Raw genomic sequence first — 21,593 nt, 5'->3', positions numbered from 1 at the left:
TAGTTGTTGAAAGGAGGGGCACCCTCCGCTCCTGGTGAGCTCGGAGCCCCCCCGATGCCCTCCAAGCCGGTGCCGGTGCCGGTGCCGGTGCCGCTTTGCCCGCTCCCAACATGGCGGCTGCGCGGCCGCTGCCCGCGTCCAACATGGCGCGTTGCCAGGCAACGGCCCCGCCCTCCCGCCGCCGCCAATCAGCGCGCGCAGCTGCCCGGCCACGCCTTAAAGGGGCGGGGTGTGGCTCACGTGACCGGAAGTTTGTCTCCGGCCGGGTGTTCTGAGGCGTCTCGATGGTTTGAGCTCCCCGCTGTCGCGGCCGGAGCGTTTGGGGGGATTTTGGGGGGTTTTTGGTGGGATTTTGGTGTTTTTGGCGAGATCCCGGCGGGTTTTGGGGACCCTTCGTTACCCCCTTTCTGCCCCCGAAGCGGCTCCGCTACTGCCGGCGCGTCCCGCCATGGCGCAGGCCCGGGGGGTGAACAGCCTGCGCTTCAACCAGGACCAGAGTGAGTGGGGGGACCCCCAAATCCCCCCGGAACCCCCAAAACACCCCCGGGACCCCCAAACCCCTCAGGTGTCCCCCCTCGGAGACCCCCAGAACCCCCTAATACCCCCCTGGGATCCCCCCGACCCCCGCTAGGGACCCCCCAAACAGCCCCCAGGGCCCCGCAAATCGCCCCCAGACCCACCCAGCGACCCCCTGCTTCCCCCTAGGTGCCGTCCCGAGTCCCTCTGGGGGCCCCCAACGCCCCCCAGGACCCCCTAAACCCCCCCAGGTACCCCCCTAAGCCCCTTGGGTGTCCCCCTCACCCCCGCCCGTGGCCCCCAGGCTGTTTCTGTGTCGCGATGGACTCGGGGGTCCGGATCTTCAACGTGGAGCCGCTGATGGAAAAGGGGCACCTGGGTGAGGGGTCCTGGGGACTTTGGGGGATCCCCCTCCTCTGCGGGGGCCGTGGGGTGAGGGAGGGGGTGGGGGGCTTGGGGACCCTTTGGGGGTCTTTAGGTCCAGCGAAGGGGGTGGGGGGAGCTGGGGGGAGGAAGTTTGGGCTCTTTTGGGGTCCTGCGGGCCCGGGAGGGTGGGGGGGAGCTTTGGGGGGGTTCCTAAACCTGGGGGGTGTTTGGGGGTCTCTAGACCTGAGGGTGGGGGCAGTTTTTGGTGGGGGGGGGTGTGTTTTGGTGGTTCCTAAATTGAGGAGAGGCTTTCTGGGGGCGTTTGGGGAGATCTTTAAGCTGGAGGTGCAGTTCTGGGGGTGCTCGGGCTGTTCTGGGGTCCCCAGGCCTAGTGGGGGGAGGACTAAATTTTGGGGGAAGTCCTTCAGCTTTTGGGGGGGTTTCTCCTGTTTGGGGGTGTTCCTCTACTTTGGGGGTCTCTGAGCTCTGGGGGGGGGTTCTGTCCAGCTTTGGGGGTGTCACTAAATTTGGGGTGTCCCCTCAGACATGGAGCAGATTGGCAGCGTTGGGCTGGGAGGGTCCCTGGGGTTGGGGGGGTCCCTCAGTTTTGGGGGGGTCCCTCGGGTTTGGGGGAGTCTCCTGATTGCAGGGTGCCCCCAGACGCGGAGCAGGTCGGCAGCGTGGGGCTCGTGGAGATGCTGCACCGCTCCAACCTCCTGGCCATCGTGGGCGGGGGGAGTCACCCCAAGTTTCCCGATGCCTCAGGTGCGCCCCAAAACCAGGGGGGGCCCCAGGTGCCCTGACAGGTCCCCCAAAGCCTGGGGGGAGGCCAAGTTCCCTTGGCAGGGCTCCCCAAAACCCAGGGCTGCCCAGTTTCGAGGTCCTCCCCAACACCTCCTGGAGGGGCCCCCGATTTTGGGGCAGCCCCCGACAGCCCCCCCGGGGTCCCCAGTGTTGGGGCAGCCCCGGACCCCCCCGATATGGGGTCCCCCCATCACTCCCCTGGCCCCCGGTGGCTCCCCAGTGTCAGGGTCCCCCTCTGTCACCCCCCGGCCCTGGGGGCTCCCCGATACCGGGGTGTCCCCCCTGACCCCCGGCCCCCCCAGTGCTGATCTGGGACGACGCCCGGGAGGGGAAGGACAAACTGGTGCTGGAGTTCAGCTTCCCCAAACCGGTGCTGGCCGTGCGCATGCGGCACGACAGGTACTGGGAGCACTGGGAGGGACTGGGAGCACCGGGAGGGGCCAGGAAGGGGCAGCTGGGGGGCACCGAGTGGGACTGGGGTGCTGGGGCTGGAGTTCAGCTTCCCCACACCGGTGCTGGCCATGAGTGTGTGGCACAACGGGGGGACTGGGAGGGACTGGGAGCACTGAGGGGGGCCTGGGAGGGACCCAAAGCTGCGCTGGCCGTGCACTTGCAGCGCAATGGGTGGGACTGGGGAGGGTAACTGGGTAAACTGGGGAGGCTGCAGTGACTGGGGCGGCACTGGGGGTGCTGGGAGGGACTGGGGAGGACTGGGTCAATACTGGGAGGACACTGGGGGCGACTGGAAGAGACTGGGGGGGTTAACTGGGGGCACTGGGAGGGACCCACATGGCTCCTGGCCGTGCATATGCGACATGGTGGGTGCTGGGCACTAACTGGGAGGACTGGGAGGACTGGGGGGGTAGCTGGGGGTGCCCCAGCCGTGGGGGTCCCCTGAAGCCCCCCGTGCCCCCAGGCTGGTGGTGGCCCTGCAGAGCCGCCTGTACGTGTTCTCCTTCCCCCACCGCCCCACCAAGCTCTTCGAGTTCGACACCCGCGACAACCCCAAAGGTGGGGGCACCCTAAAAACGGCGGGGGACCCCAAAAACTGGGGGTGGGGGGCAAATCTGGGGGGAAGCCTGAAGTGGGGGCACCTGAAAACTGGGGGGATCCCAAACTGGGGGGAGCCCAGACTGAGGGGAGCCTGAAACATGGGGTGGACCCCAGGAACCTGGGGGGGAGCCCTAAAATCAGCAGGGACGGGTTTGAGGGTGGGAGGGACCCGGGTATCTGGGACAGAGCCCCCTCCCTGGTTTTCCTGCTGGGGGTGGTTTGGGGGGAACCCCAAAACCCCACCAAGGGGCATCCCAAAACTCAGGGATGGCCCCAAAACCCCAGAGGGACCCCAGAACCTCGGGGGGTTTGGGTAGGGGGGACCTGGGGGGGACCCAGGTGTCCAGGACAAACAACCGCCCATTCTCTTTATTGGGGGCGTTGGGAGGGACCCCAGAATCCCAAAGGGGGAACCCCAAACCTTCCCCCAGGGACTCCTCAAAGCACAGGGAGGGACCCCAGTGAATGAGGGGGAGCCTGGAGCTCGGGGGGGACCCCAAAACCCTGGAGGACCCCAATACCCGGGGGAGATCCCAATGTTCTGGGGGGGATTTAGGGGGACCCCGATGTCCTGGGGGAGCTGAGGGGACAGGGATACCCCAATGTCCGGTTCCTCCCCCCAGGGATCGTGGATCTCTGTCCCAGTTTGGAACGGGCCTTACTGGTGTTCCCGGGGCACAAGTGCGGGAGCCTCCAGCTGGTGGTGAGGGCCCTACTGGGGATACTGGGAGGGACTGGAGGGAGCTGGGCAGGGCAGAGAGGGGGACTGGGGGTCACTGGGAGGGGGCTGGAGGGGTTTGTGGAGGACTGGGGATGCTGGGAAGGACTGGGGGAATTGGACAGGAATGGAGAGGACTGGGAGGGAATGGTGAGGGGGCTGTGGTGAAACTGGGGAGCACTGGGGGTCCCTCACCCCCCCTTGGCCCCACTTCACCCCAGGACCTGGGCTGCACTGGGGATACTGGGGTGCACCTGGGGGGGCACTGAGAGCTCACTGGGGAGCGCTGGGGGGTCTCTGATCCCTTCACCCCTCCTTTGCCAGGCCCTGCGCTGCACTGGGGTGATACTGGGCAGCACTGGGGGTGATACTGGGCGGCACCGGGGGTGTACTGGGCAGCACTGGGGGTGTACTGGGGAGCACTGGGATGATACTGGGCAGCACTGGGGGTGATACTGGGTAGCACTGGGGGTGATACTGGGCAGCACTGGGGTGATACTGGGCAGCACTGGGGTGATACTGGGTGGCACCGGGGCTGTACTGGGTAGCACTGGGGTGGTACTGGGCAGCACTGGGGTGATACTGGGCGGCTCTGGGGAAGCCCTGGGGGGTCCCTCAGCGCTGCTCCCCACAGGACCTGGGCTCGGCCAAGCCGGGCACGTCCTCGGCGCCGGTGACCATCAACGCCCACCAGAGCGAGGTCGGCTGTGCCGCCCTGAGCCCCCCGGGGACCTTGGTGGCCTCGGCCTCGCGCAGGGGGACCCTGATCCGCCTCTTCTGCACCCAGAGCCGCGCCCGGCTCCTGGAGCTGCGCCGCGGCACCGACCCCGCCACGCTCTACTGGTGCCACTGGGGGCACTGGGAGGGACTGGGGGAGCTGGGGGGCAATGGGAACCTCCGGGGGTCCCCCTGCTCAAGCTGAGCCAGGGGAACCGACTGGGCCACACTGTACTGGTGGGACTGGGAGCACTGGGAGGGACTGGAGGTGGATCTGAGGGTTTGGGGGATCCCGCCCAGCCCGAGTTTGGGGTGCTGCCCCCCACCCCGCCCTGTTTCGGGGTTCCCCCTCAGTCTGGTTGAGCTGCTCCAGCTCACGGACCCTGTCTCGCTCTGCTGGTGGCACGGGGGGGGGCTGTGAGTGGATCTGAGCATTCGGGGACCCCCGAGCAGGTTTTGGGGTGTCCCCCCCACCTCTGACGGGGTTCTGGGGTGTGTCCGCCCCCCCAGCCTGGCCTTCAGCCCTGACTGCTCCTTCCTGTGCGCGGCGAGCGACAAAGGCACCGGCCACGTCTTCGCCCTGCGGGACACACGGCTCAACCGGCGCTCGGCGTGAGTGGGGGGCCAAAGTGGGGCAGGGGGGACACCCCAGAACGCCCCGGGACCCCCCTGACCCCCCCTGCCCCCCCCTGCCCCCAGGCTGGCGCGGGTGGGGAAGGTGGGCCCCGTGCTGGGCCCCTACGTGGAGTCGCAGTGGTCGCTCGCCAGCTTCACCATCCCGGCCGAGGCCCCCGGGGTCTGCGCCTTCGGGAGGGGCGGCCGCAGCCCCAGCTCCGTCATCGGTGAGTGCCCCCAGAATACCCCCGGGGGCCCAAATACTCCCTGGGAATCCCCGGTTCCCTCTCCAGGACCCCAAAATACCCCCAGGGAACCCACAACCCACCACAGACCCCTGTGAGCCCCCAAACTCCCCTAGCTGGGATCCCCAATTTCCCCCAGAAGTCCCCTGTGACCCCCCAAACACCCCCCTGCCTTTCCCGGGAAGCCCCAGGCGTCCATTAAAACCCGCTGGGAGCCCCCCCAGGGACCCTCTCACCCTCCCCAACCTCCACCCTGCGCCCCTGGAGCCCCCCTGGAGCCCCCCTGGAGCCCCCTGACCCCCACGCCGCTCCCCAGCCGTGTGCGTGGACGGGACGTTCCACAAGTACGTGTTCAGCCCCGACGGGAACTGCAACCGCGAGGCCTTCGACGTCTTCCTGGACATCTGCGACGACGACGACTTCTGACCCCCCCGGGACCCCCCGGGGACCCCCCAAAACCTCCCAAAACACCCCAAGTCTCGCCTGGTCTCTTTACTGGTGTCTCGGCGTAACAAAGGGGATTTAAAAAACCCTCAAAAAAGGGGAGGGGGATACAAAACTGGGGTCCCCCCGCGTGCCCCGGCTGCGCCCGGGACCCCCCCCGTGGTGATGTGGGGGGGGGAGGTGTCCCCCCCCTCTGCCCCCTGCCCCCGGCCCTGGGTCCGGCCCAGCCTTTGGCCCAGGGGGGGTTTGGGGGTCCCGGGGTGCTGGTGATTGGGGGGGGGGGGGAATGGCACGTGTGTAGCCCTTTAAGAGTGGGGGGAGGGGTGGGGCGGGGGAGGGGCGAGGGGCTCAGAAGGAGGGGGTGGGGGGGTCAGTGCCGAATTTGAGGCGGTAGATGAAGGTCTTGGTGGGGAGCAGCACCTGGGGGGGTGTGGGGCGTTAGATGGGGAACATCCCACTCCCTGTGGTTGTGTCCAAAGAGGGGCTGTGTCCCCCCCATCCCCCCCCCACTTCCCAGTGGTTCAACCTTGTCACCCCCACCCCAGCGGTTCAAATGGTTCACCCCGATGTGTCCCCCCCCCCCACGTTCACAGTGGTTTACCCGGTGTCCGGACCCCCCTCCCCCGTTTAACAATGGTTCATTCCCGTGCCAGCTCACCCCGAACCCGCTCGAACCTCCCGAACCCAGGGGGTGCAGGGACCCCCCAGCCCCCCCAGGACCTCCCCCCGCTCACCGGGTGGGTGACGTAGCCCCCGCAGGGGTAGCACCAGGCCGCCAGGTCCCGCAGGCTCAGCACCAGGGGGTGCCCCGAGGCCGCCCCGTGCTCCAGCATGTGCTGCCCCACGTAGCGCCCGCACAGCACCTGCGGCACGGGGCAGCGTCTGGGGGTGCCCGGGAGGGCAAGGCGGGGTGCAGGGGGCAGGTCTGGGGTGTGAGGAGCGATTGGGGGTGAATGAGAGGTGTAGGGGGTGGTTTGGAATGCACGAGGTGGTTTTTGGGGGTCCAGGGAGTGGTTTGGGGGCACTTTGGGGCGCTTTAAGTGTGAATTGGGGGGGTTGGGTGCAGGAGGCGATTTCGGGGTGGTTTTGGGGTTTCTGGGTGCTGTGGGGTCGCTGACCTGGTGGCAGCTGAGGCACAGCCAGTTCTCGCGGCGGCTCCCGCAGACCCCGCAGGGGGGGGGCAGGATGTCCCCAAGGGCCCCCCCGGCCGGGGGCGGGGCCACGGCCCCCAGGTGGGGACAGTCCAGGAGGGGCGTCACGGCGTACAGCGCCCCCTGCCGGCCCGGAGGAATGAGAGCGTGAGGGGCCGGGGGTCACCCAAACCCACCCCCCAAAGTCACCCCGGAAACCCATCCCCCAAACCCACCCCACAAACCCATCCCCCAAATTCACCCCCCAAACCCATCCCCCAAACCCATCCCCCAAATTCACCCCCCAAACCCATCCCACAAACCCACCCCCCAAACCCACCCCCCAAACTCATCCCACAAACCCATCCCCCAAACCCATCCCCCAAACCCATCCCCCAAATTCACCCCCCAAACCCACCCCCCAAACTCATCCCACAAACCCATCCCCCAAACCCATCCCACAAACCCCCGCCCCAAATCCCCTGCCCAAAACTCCCCAAAAACTCCTCTCCCCAAATCCCCCCAAAACCTCAATCCCCAACCAGCCCTTCCCTAAAAACACCCCCTCAACCCCCCTCTCCCCACCCCCCACCTCCTCCAGCTCTTCCTCCTCCTCCCAGCAGGGGGCGGCAGCGGCCGCTCCCGTGGGGGCGGGGCCTGGCAGAGGCTCCTCCCCCGGGGCCGCCTTGGCCCCGCCCCCCGGGGCGTCCCCGAGCTGCAGCGCCCCCATGCGGCGAATGGCGGCGTCCAACGGGGGAGACCCCGTGACGTCATCGGCGGCGGGTGTGACGTCATCGCTGCCTTCCCTCCTGGGGGCTGCCGGGGGGGGCTCAACTGGGGGAGGGAGGGAGGGAGGGAGGGATTGGTTGGGGGGAGTTTGGGGGATCCCTGAGGGTCCCCCAGGGGGGATGGGGCTGGGGGGCCCCTGGGGGTCCCCTGGGTCCCGTTTTGGTGTCCGAGGGTCCCTGCAGGGGTGGGTCCGGTTTGGGGTTCTGGGGAGGGGCTCGTGTCAGAGTTTGGGGGTCCCAGGGGGTGTTCGGGGGTTCTGGGCTGAGGACTGGGGGCCTGGGGGGGGTCCTGGTGATCCCCGTGGGTCTGGGATGGGGTTTGGGGATCCCGGGGGTTGTTGGGGGTCCCAGGGGGGGCCTCACTGTGCAGAAACCCCAGGACCCCCGGTGTGGGTTTGGGGGTCGCAGGGCAGTGGGGCCCGGGGACGCTCTGGGAAGGGGTCTCACCCCGGGGCAGCCGCAGGCAGCTCCAGCAGCCCCGCTGGGCTCGCAGGGTGCGGCTCAGGGCCCTCAGCGCCGCGGGCTGGGGGGTGCCGGGGGGGGGCAGCGAGGGGGGGTCCCCGAGCAGGACCCCCAGGCACTGCCCCACCCCCTCCGCCGTCACCCCCAGGTTGTACCCGCCCTGCGAGACCCCCAGCGTCAGAGACCCCCGGCCCCCCACGGGGACCCCTCCAGAAAGGGACCCACCCCCCCCGGGGACCCCCATCCCCCCGAGGGACCCCCGGACCCCCCCCACCCCCAAACCCCGAACAGGCCCCCCCCACTCCCTCCCAGCTCCCCCACCCCTCACTGAGACCCCCAGGCCTCCCCCAGACCCCCCAACCCCCAAATTGGCCCCCCCAGGATCCTCCCATCTCCCCAGAGACCCCCAGGGCCTCTCCAACCCCTCACTGGGACCCCCAGACCCCCCCCGGATCCCCAAAGAGCCCCCAAACCCCCCCCAAACGCCCCCCCGGCCCCTCACCTCGAGCACGAGCACGAGCCGCCCCCCCGCCAGCCCCCCCAGCAGATGGGTCATGAGGCCGAAGGTCTGGGGGGACACCAGGCACCCCCCCAGGGGGTCCCCCCGGCCCGCGTCGAACCCGGCCGACACCAGCACCAGCTCTGGCCCGAACTGGGGGGGCCGTGAGGTCAGGGGGGGGGTAAAGGGGGCGGGAATGGCCCCCCCCACCCCCCAAAATCCAATGGCTCCAAATGGGGGACACAGACCCCCCCCAAAAGGAGCCAGAGCCCCCCGAAGTGTCACGACTCCTCTCGTGGGACCCAGCCCCCAAAATGAACCCAAGACCCCCCCAAAAAGCATTCCCTGAAAGGCCCAGCCCCCCCCCCAAAACAGATCCACACTCCCCCAAACAAACCCAGACCCCCCCAAAGCATCACAGCCCCCCCAGGGAACCCCCCAAAACAGGGACCCAACCCCCCTGAAACGGACCCAGATCCCCCCAAAACAAACCCAGACCCCCCTCCCCAAAGGGACCCAGCCCCCTCAAAGGCTCCCACCCCTCCCACAGAGAGATCCAGCCCCCAAAACGGCCCCAGCCCCCCCCGGAGCCCCCAGGACCCCCCCTCACCTGGCAGGCCACGGGCAGCACCAGCCGGGTCACGGCCGCCAGGTACTCGGGGTCCCCCACGCGGGGCCCCCCCCACCCCACGTTCAGGGTGAAGCCGGTGCCGGGACCCCTCCCCCGGCGCCGCGGGGACCCCCCGGCCCCCCCCGGGAAGAAGGAGCCGTCGTGGCGGTGCAGGGACACGTACAGGACACTGGGGGGGGGCCGGGGGGGGTCAGGGACCCCAAAATCCCCTCAGGACCCCAAACCCACCCCAGAGCAGCCGTGGGACAACCCTCAGGCACCCCAATCCCACCCCAGACCCCAAAATCCCCCGGGATGCTAAAACAACCCAAAGCACCCCAACTTCCCCTCAGCACCCCAAAATCTCCCTCCTCAGCCCTACAGGGACCCCAAAGCCCCCAGCACCCCCTGGAGCCCTTCCCCAGCGCCCCAAGCGCACCCCACATCCCCAGAGCCCCCTCCCCAGGACCCCCACCATCCCCAAAATCCCCCCCAGCACCCCTGGGACCCCCCTGAGACCCCCCGAACCTGCCCAGCACCCCAAACGCCCCCAGGCCCCCCCACCTGGGGTCCTCCTCGAAGATCTCCTGGGTGCCGTTGCCGTGGTGAACGTCCCAGTCCAGGATCAGCACCCTGGGGGGCACAGGGGGTGTTGGGGGGGGGTGGGCGCCCCGGGGGGTCCCCGCAGCCCCGGCCCCCCGTACCTGAGGGGGGTCCCGGCCAGGCGCTGGGCGTGGCGCGCGGCCACCCCCACGTTGTTGAAGAGGCAGAAGCCCCCGGCAGAGCCCGGGCGGGCGTGGTGGCCGGGGGGACGCAGCACGGCCAGGGCCGAGCGCACCTGGGGGGGCACGGTGGGGTCAGGGGGCACCGGGACCCCCGAACCCCAGAGAGACCCCCAAACCTCAGAGACACCCCTAAACCCCGCTGGGACCTCCCAAATGCCACAGAGACCCCCCCCCCCCCCCAAAACCCTGCCAGGACCCCCAAAACCCCAATACCCCATGGAGACCCCCAGATTCCACTGGGACTCCCTAAATCCAGAGACCCTCCCCCACAAACCTCACGAGATCCCAAAACCTCAGAGATCCCCGAACCCCACAGAGACACCCCCTAACTCCACTGTGACCCCCGAACCCCACAGAGACACCCCCTAACCCCTCTGGGACTCCCAAACTCTGTAGAGACCCCTTCAACCCCACAGAAAACCCCCAACCCCTAAAAGCTGCCCCAGCCCCACAGAGTCCCCAAACCCCAGCGGGACCAGGGGAGCCCAGCATGGCTCACACCCCCGCACCCCCCGTACCCCCGGTGCCCCCGGTGCCCACCTGCCCGCCCAGCACGGCCCCCGCGGCGGCGCAGGCCCCCCCCGCGGCCAGGCGGGCGCAGCTGTACGAGCGGGGGCACAGGTAGAGGCTGTTGTAGCGCTGCGACAGCGCCCGCAGCTCCCGCGGGGACAGCGCCGGCGTCCGGGACAGCGTCCGCACGTGGGCCCGGCTGGGGGGCACGCGTCAGGGACCGACCCCCGAGCACCCCAAACACCCCGAGCTCCCCGGTCAGGGACCCCCAGAGCACCCCAAACACCCCGAGCTCCCCGGTCAGGGAACCCCAAATCCCTCCCCTCAGGGAGCCGCCTGAGCTCCCCTGCAGCTCCTGGGCCCAAATCCCCCCCCTCAGGGACACCCCAAACCCCGCCCACCGGGGACCCCTCAGACAAGAACCCCCCGAACTTCCCCATCAGGGACCCCTCCCCAAACTCCCCCGAGCCCCCACCCCCAGGCCCTCCCTGTTCCCCACCCCCATGGCAACCCCCAAAAACCCCCCCAGGACACCCCCATGCAGCCCCACCCCATGGGACCCTCCCGACCCCAGGACCCCTCCTCATCCCCCCCCACCCCACAGAACCCCCATCACCGGGACCCCCTCAGAACCCCCCCGGACCCCCCACCCCACAGGACCCCTCCCCACCCCCCATTTGGCCCCCCCTCACGTGTGGCAGGCACGGAGCTCTCGGGGGGTCGCGGGCCGGGGGGGCACCCGGAGGCAGCGCTGGGCCAGCCCCAGCTCCTGCAGCCGCTGCAGCACCCGCGACAGGCGCTGCGGGGACTCGGGGTGCTGGCTGCGAGACACCCCAAACCACCCCAAAATCATCACAAATCACCCCAAAATCACTCCAAATCACCCCAAAACCACCCCAAATCCCCCTCCGGGACAGGCGCTGCGGGGACTCGGGGTGCTGGCTGCAAGACACCCCAAATCCACCCCAAGTCACCCCAAATCACCCCAAAATCACCCCAAATCCCCCCCGAGACAGGTGCTGTGGGGACTCAGGGTGCTGGCTGCGAGACACCCCAAACCACCCCAATCACCCCAAATCACACCAAACCACCCAAAATCACCCCCAAATCACCCCAAAACCACCCGAAATCCACCCTGGGACAGGCGCTGCGGGGACTCGGGGTGCTGGCTGCGAGACACCCCAAACCACCCAAATCACCCCAAAATCACTCCAAATCACACCAAAATCACCCCAAATCCACCCCAAACCACACCAAACCACCCAAATCACCCCAAATCCCACCAAACCACCCCAAATCACACCAAAATCACCCAAAATCACCCCAAATACCACCCAAAATCACCCCCAAATCACACCAAAATTACCCCAAACCACCCCAAAACCACCCCAAATCCACCCTGGGACAGGCGCTGCGGGGACTCGGGGTGCTGGCTGCGAGACACCCCAAACCACCCCAATCACCCCAAATCACACCAAATCACCCCAAATCCACCCGAAAATCACCCCAAATCCACCCCAAATCATCCCAAAACCACCCCAAATCCACCCTGGGACAGGCGCTGCGGGGACACAGGGTGCTGGTTGCGAGACACCCCAAACTACCCCAAATCCACCCTAAAATCACCCCAAATCACCCCAAAACCACCCCAAATAATCCCAAAACCACCCCAAATGCACCCTGGGACAGGCGCTGCAGGGACTCGGGGTGCTGGCTGCGAAACACCCCAAATCACACCAAAATCACCACAAATCACCACAAAATCACCCCAAATCACCCCAAATGCACCTCAAATCCACCCTGGGACAGGCGCTGTGGGGACGCGGGGTGCTGGCTACGAGACACCCCAAACCACCCCAAATCACCCCAAACCACCCCAAATCACCCCAGAACTGGCCAGGCCAGGCCCCGGGTGCCCCCCTCACCTGTCCCAGGTGTTCCTGTGCTCCTCCATGCGGGGGTCATAGACCAGCCCCACCCGGGGTCGCGTCGGTGCCTCCGGGGGGGGTTCTGGGGGGGTCTCTGGGGGGTTCCCATCCCCCTCCAGCTCCTCCTTCTCCTCCTCCTCCTCATTCTCTTCCTCCCCTGCTTCTGCCTCTACTTCTTCCTCCTCCTCCTCTTCCTCCTCCTCCTCGTTCTCTTCCTCCTCTTCTTCCTCCTCCTCGATCTCTGTGCAGGGGGGGCACCTCAGGGGGGGCACCCAAAATATGCTCCCACCCAACTCTGGAGCTCCCCAAGCAGATTTTGGGGGTCCCTGAGGGGGTTTCAGGGGGATTGGGGGGTCCCCAAGGGAATTTGGGGGTCCCTGAGGGACTTCTGGGGGTGTCTGGTGGGTTTTGGGGTGTCTGGGGGCTTTTGGGGTGTCTGGGGGGTCCCTGAGAGAGACCAAGATGGTGGCGAGCCAAGATGGCGGCATAGCAACCAAGATGGCGCCTTAGCAACCGGGCCCAGTGCGTCCCCCAAAGCCTCCGCTCAGTTTTTGGGGGGTTCAAAGGGCCCCTATCGCGATTTCAGGGTGTCCCCCCGGATTTCGGGGTCCCCCCTCACCGATGCTCTGCAGGCAGCCCCAGTACTGCTGGTGGACGCTCAGGGTGCGGGCAATGCTGGCCAGGCCGCTGGGGGAAAACTGAGGTGTTGGGAGACTGGGGGCAACCCGAAATGGCTCCCAGCACCTCCATGACTCCCCCCAAGCTCTCAGCCCCCTTGAATCTCCCCAAAATCCCCACCAAGGGCCCCCAGATGCTCCCCAAAATCCCCTCCAGCTCCCAAAACACCCCCACCATCCCCAACAGCTCCCCAAGGCTGAGCCCCTCCAACCCCACCCGCCCTCCCCAAACACCACCCCAGCCCCCCCAAACCCACCCAGGGCTCCCCCAGCACCTCAAAACACCCCAAAATCCCCCTCAATCTCCTCCAGCCCCCCTCATCCTCCCCTTTAAACTCCCCAAGCCCCCTCACCTGGGGGTGGGGCTGATAGGCCCGAGGGGGTCCCCAGGGTCCCCCAGCAGTGTCTGCAGGACGGCCCCCACCCCCCCCGGGGATGCCCCCAAGTCCGGCCCCCCCTGTGGAGAGGGGGATAAGGGGGAGCCTCACGGAGCCCTACGGACCCCCAGGATGGTCCATACGGCCCCTGTGGCCCCCTAAACATGGCCCCCCCAAAACAGCCCCTACAGCCCCCCCCAAACGGCCCCTGGAACCCCCTGCAGCCCCCCCAAACCCCCACAGCCCGAACAGCCCCGAAACAGCCGCTACAGAGCACCCCAGTGACCCCCAGAGGCCCAAACCCCCCTACAACCCCCAAATGCCCCACAGCCCCCCGGCACCCCCATAACCCCCCGGCCTCTACAGCCCCACAGAACCACCCGGAACTCTCCTCGACGGCCACCCCCAGGTGCCCCCACAGCCCCCCCACAGCCCCCAGCCTCATAACCCCCCCACAGCCCCACAGCTCCCAGTCCCATAACCCCCCCCAGAGCCCACAGCCCCACAGAACCCCACACAGCCCCACAGCCCCCACAGACTCCTACAGCCCCACAGAGCCCTACAGAGCCCTACAGAGCCCCCCACAGCCCCCCAGCCCCATAACCCCCCCAGACCCCCACAGCCCCACAGAGCCCCACAGCCTCATAACCCCCCCACAGCCCCACAGAACCCCACAGAGCCCCACAGCCCCCAGCCTCATAACCCCCTCACATACCCCTACAGTCCCCCAGACGCCAGCCCCATAACCCCCCCAGAGCCCCCCAGCCCCCCCTCACCTGCAGCAGCAGCAGCAGCCGCCCCCTGCCCAGGGCCATGAGCAGGTGGGTCAGGAGAGCAAAGCCGGCAGGGGAGACCCCCAGAGACCCCTGGGGACACGGGGGGGGGGGCTTAGGGACCCCCCAAAAACCCCTATAGAGCCCCAGAAATGCCCCATAGTGCCCTATAGACACTCACAGCCCCCTATAGAGCCCCCCCAGGGACCTCTCAGAGACCCCCCAGACCTCCCCTAGGGCCCTACAGACACCGGGGGGGGGGGGCTCTGAGACCCCCAGAGAACCCCAGAGCCCCCCACAAAGCCCCAGAGACCCCTCTGGAGCCCCACAGATCTCAGGGGCACCAGGGGGCTTCGAGACCCCCAAAAATCCCTCAAAGACCCCCCCCCCCAGACCTCCCAGAGCACCCTACAGATGCTGGGGGGCTCAGAGCCCCCCAGAGCTCCCCCCAGCCCACCCACACCCCCAGAGCCCCCCAGCACCCCCCAGCACCCCCCAGAGCACCTCGTACCCCCAAATCCTCAAGCGAAGCCTTGACCAGGACGAGCTGGGGCTGGAACTGAGGGGCCACAGTGGGGTCACAGTGGGACCCCCCAAACACCCACAGGGACCCCAAACCCCACCCAGGGACCCCAAACACCCAGCCAGGGACCCCAAACCTCACCCAAGTACCCCCAAACCCCCACCCAGGCACCCCAAAGACCCAGCCAGGGACCCCAAACCCCCAGCCAGGGACCCCAAACCCCATCCAAGTACCCCCAAACCCCCACCCAAGGACCCCAAACCCCACAGGGACCCCCAAAATTCCACAGGAATCCCTAAAACATGCTTGGGACCCCAAAATCCCAGAGGAACCCTGAAACACCCCCAGGGACCCCAAACCCCCACCCAGGGACCCCCAAATCCCTTTGGGACCCCCAACTGCCCACCTCAAACCCCCCTGGACCCCCCCAGCCCCTCTCCAGAGAGCCCTGAAACTCTCCCTGGGACCCCCCCGCGAACCCCAACGCCCCCCAAAGACCCCCAACTCCCCCCATCCCCTGCGGGACCGTCCCGGGCCCCCCAAAGCCCCCCAAAGCCCCCCAGAGCCCCCCCGACCCCACCTGGAAGGCGATGGGCAGCAGGACGTGGAAGGCGGCGGCCGCGTAATCGCCATCGGTGACACCGGGCTGGGGGCAACCCACAGATCCTGGGGACCCCATGGACCCCCGGGGACCCTACAGAGCCCTACAGAGCCCCTACGGACCCTGCAGAGCTCAGGGACCCTACAGAGCCCTACAGAGCCCCTACGGACCCTGCAGAGCTCAGGGACCCTACAGGCCCCCCAGCTCCTACAGACACCCCACAGCCCCCCTGCTCCTGGCAGACCCCACACCCCTCCTGCAGATCCCCTAGAGAGCCCCTACTGGAGCCTTCTACGTGCCCCCATAGCCCCCAGACCCCCCCATAGCCCCAGACCCCTTAACCCAGTCCCTATAGCCACCCCCTGTACCCATCCCCCACAGCCCCCATCCCCCCGTACCTGCTCCCAGCACAGCTCCACGCTGAACCCCTCCCCACTTCCTGTATCCCCTATACCTATTCCCTATATCCATCTCTATACTCATCCCTTATATCCTCTATATCCGTGCCCCATATCCACCCCCTATATCCATTCCCTATACTCGTGTCCTATACCCATCCCTTACGTCCATCCCCTATATCCAATCCCTACACCCACCCCCTATATCCATTCTCTACACCCATCCCATCCCTTATATTCTCTACATTCATGTCCTACACCGATTTCTTATACTTTCTATATCCATTCCCTATATCCACCCCCTATACCCATCCCATCCCTTATATCCCCTATATCCATACCCTATACCGATTCCTTATACTCCCTATATCCATCCCCTACATCCATCCCCTATATCCACTCCCTATGTCCGTGCCCCATATCCATCCTCTATATTCATGTCCTATATCCATCCCTTACGTCCATCTCCTATATCCAATCCCTACACCCATTCCCTATATCCATCCCCTAGAGCCCCGTACCTGCTCCCACTGCAGTTCCACGCTGAACCCCTCCCCGGGGCCGTGGCCGGGGCTGGGGGGGTGGTCCCGGCCCTGCTGCGCCCCGAAATACAGGACACTGGGGGGAGGGGATGTGGGGGCTGGGGGGGGCACACGCCACACCCCCCACCACGGCTCCCAGTATGGCCCAGAGCCCTCCCAGTATGGACCAGTAACCCCAGTATGGCCCAGTGCCCCCCAGTATGGCCCAAGGCCTCCCCAGTGCCTCCCAGTATGGCCCAGTGCCCCTCAGTATGGCCCAAGGCCTCCCCAGTGCCTCCCAGTATGGCCCAGGGCCCCCCAGTACAGCCCAGCACCCCCAGTATGGCCCCCCCAGTCCAGCCCAGCACCCCCAGTAAAGCACCAGTCCAGACCAGAGCCTGCCAGTCTGACCCAGTTCACCCCAGTGCCCCCCAGTCCAGCCCAATGGCCCTCAGTGTCCCCAGTATGGCCCCCAGTGTATTCCAGTGCCCCCCAGAACCCCTCAATGCCCCCAGTATGGCCCTCAGTGTCCCCAGTATGGCCCCCAGTGTCCCCAGTATGGCCCCCAGTGTATTCCAGTGCCCCCCAGAACCCCTCAATGCCCCCAGTATGGCCCCCAGTGTCCCCAGTATGGCCCCCAGTGCTCCCAGTGCCCACCTGGGATCATCCTCGAACAGCTGAGGGAGGCTCCGGCCGGGCCGGGGGCTCCAATCCACGATCAGGACACTGGGGGGGGTCGGGGGTGGGACCCCAAATCCCCCCCAAAACACCCCCAAAAGGGGCCCCTGGCACTGGGACTCCCCCAAACACCCCCAAACCCCCAAAGGGCCCCCGGGGGCTTCGGCCCACCCACCCCAAAAGGAGACCCCAGGGGCTGGGACGGCCCCACAGAGGAACCCGGAGACCTGAGACCCCCCCAACACCCCCCACCCCAAAAAGGACCCGGAGACCTGAGACCCCCCCACCCCCAAAATGGACCCGTGGGGGCCCCCCCAAAAGGGACTCTGGGGGCTGCAGCCCCCTCAAAGCCCCCCAGAAATTCCTCCCAGCCCCCCCAAACCAGCGCCGCCCCCCCCGTTGGGTGCCCCCCTCACCGCTGCACCCCGAGCTGCTTCTGGGCCACCCGGGCGGCCACGGCCGTGGGTTCGGGGGGGTCCTGGGGGTCCTGGGGACTGGGGGGGGGGGGCAGAGAAATGGGGAGACCCCTATGGACCCCCCCAAGCCCCTGCAGAGCCCTATGGACCCCATAGGCGCTCACAGAAACACAAAACCCCATAAAGCCCTGTGGGACCCCATAGAGCCCCCCAGGACCCCACAGAGCCCCACAAAACCCCTAAAACCCCCCAAACCCCTACAGACCCCATAGGCACCCCCCAAACCCCTACAGATCCCATAGGCACCCCCCAGCCCCCACAGACCCCACAGGCACCCCCCCAGCCCCCAAACCCGCCCAGACCCCCCCTTTTGGATCCCTCCAAACACCCCCCCAAACCCCAGAGCCCCCCTGGACCCCCCTGAGCCCCCCCAGACCCTTTTACCTCCCTGACCCCCCTGTAGCCCTTCCTTGCCCCCCCTTTTGGTCCCCCCGTACCCCATTTCTGCCCCCCCGTACCTGATCAGGGCCACCCCATTGCGCAGGGCCCCCCCCAGGACCTGCTCCAGCAGCGCCAGCGCGGCCCCCACGGCCCAGCGGGGCCCCGACCCCCCCTGTGGGCACCCCAAAATCAGGGAGGGCTCCAGAATCCCCGGGGGAACCCCCAAAATGGGGGAGGGGGCCCAAAATCCCCGGGGGGGGCGGGGGGGAACTCTCCATAAAGGGGACCCGAAACGCCCAGGGAAGACCCCAAAACCCTCATGGGAGAACCAAAGGGGTTGGGGGGAGCTCTGAACACAGGATGGACCCCAAAACCCCCACGGGAGGGATCTGGAACCAGGGGGGACCCCAAAACCCCGGGGGGACCCCAAAAAACGCTATGGAAAGGACCCAGTGTCAGGGGGACCCCAAAACCCCATGGAGCAACCCCCAGAACCCCTCGGGGAAACCCTAAAACTCCTATGGACCCCGGTACCCAGGGGGACCCCAAAACCCCCAGGGGAACCCCAACCCCCCCCCACAGGGGACCCCAAACCCCTCATAGGGACCCCAAACCCCTCACTCGGAGCCCCGGGTGTCCGGGAAGGGACCCCAAACCCTCCCCCCGCGGTCACAAGGGTTTGGGGACCCCCCGACACCCCCTGGGGACACCTCCCCCCCCAAGGATCCCCCCCAGACCCCCGGGGGACCCCAAGAGTGGGGGGTGCTCACCGGGGCGGGGCCGTCGGGGGGCTCCAGCTGCGCCACGAACGAGGGGCTGGGGGACCCCAAAACCGCCCTCAGGGGCCGGCCTGGGGAGCCCAGAGCCCCCCAAAACCCTGGGGGACCCCCAGGGCTCCCATTCCCCCCCCAAACCCCACAGAGACTCCCCAAAATCCACAGAGATCCCCCCCAAACCTCTGAGAGACCCCCCCTCCCCCCCCCCGTGTCTTCCCTAAATCCACCCCAGAGCCCCCTCAGGGCCCCCCCCAAATCACTCCAAGCCCCCCCAGATCCCCCCACCTGTGCACCAGCAGCAGCTCCTCATCGGTGGCCGGGCGGCACTGGGGAGAAGGGGGGGCGTCAGGGGGGTCCCCGAAATCCGGGGGGGGGTCCCCAAAATGGGGGAGGGACCCCAAAATCGGGGGGGACCCCAAAATGGGGGGGGAGGTCTCACCTGCACACGGACACAGCGCTGGACCAGCCCCTCCAGCGCTGCCCAGAGCGGGGCCGGACCCCCGGGGGGGCTGCGAGGGGGACCCCGAGAGTCAGGGGGGACCCCAAAAACCCCGGGGAACCCCGAGAGTCAGAGGGGAACCCAAAAACCCCGGGGGGACCCCAAAAACCCCAGGGGGATCCCGAGAGTCAGCGGAACCCTGAGAGTAAGGGGGGAACCCAAAAACCCCAGGGGGACCCCAAAATCCCCGGGGGGAACCCCGAGAGTCAGGGGGGACCCCAAAAACCCTGGGGAGGGACCCCAAAACTCCAGGGGGACCCCGAGAGTCAAGGGGGACTCCCAAGTTTGGGGGTTCCCAGGTGCCGAGGACAGATCCCCCCTCCTGCTCCCTCCCCTGCGGGGACCCCAAAATCCAGGAGAAAACCCCAAAAACCCCACGGGGACCCTGACATTTGGGGTGACGGGGAATGTGGGGGGTGGGAGGGACTCGGGGTGCCCAAGACCCCGCACCCCGATATTGAGGGGGGACCCCGGAATGGGAGAGGGATCGTTTGGGGGTGGGAGAAAGAGTGGCTTGTGGGGAGGGGAACTGGGGAAGAGGGAATTTTGGGGGGGATTTCAGGAAGGAGGAGTTCAGGGGGGGTTGGGGAGGGGGCGTTTGGTGCACGGGAATTTGGGGGGCTCAGGGGGGTCCGTACCGGCCGTCCCCGCCATCGCCTCCGTTCCCTCCATCGCTGACCAGTCCGGTCCCGGTGGGAGCTGCAGCCTCCGCCCCCAAATCCTGCCCGGGGGGGCACGGGGGGTCTGGGGGGTCCTGGGACACCCCGAGCCCCCCAGGGCCGGCCCGGCCTCCAGGAGCGCCCCCCACCCCAAAGGGACCGGGACACCCCCAAAGGGACCCAAGTGTGGGGTGACCCCAGAGCCCCCCCCAGGGCACCGGGGGTCCCGCACCCCCCGCCCCCCAAAGGGGCCCCGAGCTGGAGCCGCCCCCAGCCCCTCTGCCCACCCCGGGAAGGACCCCGGCGCTGGGCTGAGCCCCCACCGGCCCCCGGTACCGGGAGTGCCCCACAGGGCCCCCAGGAACCCCCAAACCCCCCCATTTTTGGGGTCCCCCCCCGTTACCAGCTGCTGCATCCCTCCCCCACACTCCCCATGTCCCAAACCCCCCCAGGAACCCCCAAACCCCCCATTTTTGGGGTCCCCCCCGTTACCAGCTGCTGCATCCCTCCCCCACACTCCCCATGTCCCAAACCCCCCCAGGAACCCCCAAACCCCCCATTTTTGGGGTCCCCCCCCGTTACCAGCTGCTGCATCCCTCCCCCACACTCCCCACGTCCCAAACTCCCCCAGGAACCCCCAAACCCCCCATTTTTGGGGTCCCCCCCCATTACCAGCTGCTGCAGCTCCGCCTCCAGCCCCGCCCTCCGGCCCCGCGCGCGCCCGCGCCGCCGCGCCTGGCACAGCGCCCCCTGCTGGGGGAGCCGCCGCCCCGCGCGGCCCTGGGCGGGGCCGGGGTAAGCCACGCCCACCCGGTAAAGCCACGCCCACCCGGCAAAGACACGCCCCGCCGGTAAAGCCACGCCCCGCCGACCACACCCTTTCAAACCCCGCCCACGGCAAAAACACACCCGGGAGCCCCGCCCATACCGAACCCCGCCCACATCGAACCCCGCCCACCCACGGCCGGGAACACGCGAGACACGCCCCGCCCCCGGCCCCGCCCCCACGGGAGCCCTTTGTTAGCGGGGGCGGAGCCCGGGTGGCCACGCTCCCTTTGGGCCCCGCCCACTCAACAGAGACCACGCCCACCACCGCTCGATCTGCGCTGACCCCGGGGCTTGGGCGGGGCCGGGCGAGCCCCGCCCCCTCCGGAGCCCCGCCCCCTTCAAGCACCGGGACCCCTCCCCCTTTCAGGGGGCGGCGCTGCGAAAACCGGGCGGGGCCTCCAGCCACGCCCCCGCCCCGCGGCCACGCCCATCCGGCCCCGCCCCAGCCCCGCCCTCCTGCTGGCCCCGCCCCTCTCACCATGGCAGCCGGGGGGCTCTAGCGGCGCGCGGGGGGGGGCATCGCGGGGGGCCTGGGGGGGACACGGGTTAGGGGGACACGGGGCGGGACACGGGGGCGGCAGCGGGACCGGGGGCGAGCGGGGCCGGGGGGGGCGGGTGGGAAACAAACGGGGCTGGTGGGGGGGATAAGAATGGGAGCCGGGAGCTCCATGGGCCCGGGGGGCTCCATGGGCCGAGGAGGGCGGGGGGGGCTCCTGAGGGGTTCCGGGGGTCCTGGGGGGTCCCGGGAGGTGTCTGGGAGGTCCCAAAAGGGCTCGGGGGGTCCCGGGCGGGGCCCGGAGCGGCCTCGCTCACCTGCAGCCCCGCGCGACGCTGGCGCCGGGCGCGCGGTGATGACGTCAAGGGCGGGCGGGCGGGCCTGGAGCGAGCCTGGGGGCGCGGCTTGGCCGTGTCTGGGGCGTGGCCTCACGCGCCGCGGGGCGGGGCTTAACGGGGCGGAGCTTTACGGGGCGGGGTCTACACGAGGGGCGGGGCCGCGCAGCCCCCGAGCGGTCCCTTCCGTACGGGCCGCCATGTTGGCTGCGCTCACGGGGCCGCCATGTTGGCTGCGCTCACGGGGGCCGCCATGTTGGCTGCGCTCACGGGGGCCGCCATGTTGGCTGCGCTCACGGGGCCGCCATGTTGGCTGCGCTCACGGGGCCGCCATGTTGGCACCAACTATATGTTGTCCATGGCGGGGGAGCACCTTTTAATCAGGATTTTCGTGGTTCCACCCAA

General features: G+C 68.2%; 2 protein-coding genes across 3 annotated transcripts; one reads left to right on the top strand and one right to left on the bottom strand.

Annotated features, from left to right (window-relative positions):
* Positions 1–269: 269 nt before the first annotated feature.
* WDR45 (WD repeat domain 45) lies at positions 270–5,514 on the top strand. The gene is made up of 10 exons (XM_082300343.1): positions 270–497; positions 821–895; positions 1,543–1,647; positions 1,989–2,085; positions 2,603–2,697; positions 3,363–3,442; positions 4,092–4,300; positions 4,685–4,786; positions 4,874–5,016; positions 5,351–5,514. The coding sequence occupies exons 1-10, from the start codon at positions 449–451 to the stop codon at positions 5,458–5,460; spliced, it is 1,065 nt and encodes a 354-aa protein (XP_082156469.1). The 5' UTR covers positions 270–448; the 3' UTR covers positions 5,461–5,514.
* On the bottom strand, positions 5,512–21,207 carry HDAC6 (histone deacetylase 6). Of its 2 annotated transcripts, XM_082300473.1 has the most exons (29): positions 21,171–21,207; positions 20,836–20,887; positions 20,202–20,309; positions 19,509–19,591; positions 18,811–18,880; positions 18,657–18,697; positions 18,366–18,411; positions 17,673–17,767; positions 17,155–17,232; positions 16,718–16,786; positions 16,061–16,157; positions 15,121–15,186; positions 14,529–14,576; positions 14,021–14,110; positions 13,221–13,324; positions 12,810–12,877; positions 12,188–12,431; positions 10,955–11,083; positions 10,293–10,461; positions 9,672–9,805; positions 9,532–9,600; positions 8,968–9,157; positions 8,361–8,510; positions 7,844–8,018; positions 7,316–7,442; positions 7,201–7,261; positions 6,597–6,752; positions 6,213–6,341; positions 5,512–5,898 (listed from the first exon to the last, which is right to left on the bottom strand). In XM_082300473.1, the coding sequence occupies exons 2-29, from the start codon at positions 20,836–20,838 to the stop codon at positions 5,827–5,829; spliced, it is 2,871 nt and encodes a 956-aa protein (XP_082156599.1). In that variant the 5' UTR covers positions 20,839–20,887; positions 21,171–21,207; the 3' UTR covers positions 5,512–5,826. The 2 variants fall into 2 exon arrangements, with proteins under 2 accessions (XP_082156599.1, XP_082156598.1); XM_082300472.1 differs by having other exon boundaries at positions 7,201–7,442.
* Between the last annotated feature and the right edge of the window lie 386 nt (positions 21,208–21,593).

Source organism: Coloeus monedula, assembly GCF_965178545.1.
Source record: "Coloeus monedula genome assembly, chromosome: 39".
In the NCBI taxonomy this organism is placed as follows: domain Eukaryota; kingdom Metazoa; phylum Chordata; class Aves; order Passeriformes; family Corvidae; genus Coloeus; species Coloeus monedula.
Note: the sequence above shows the minus strand (reverse complement) of the source record. Positions and strands in the feature narration are given on the sequence as shown.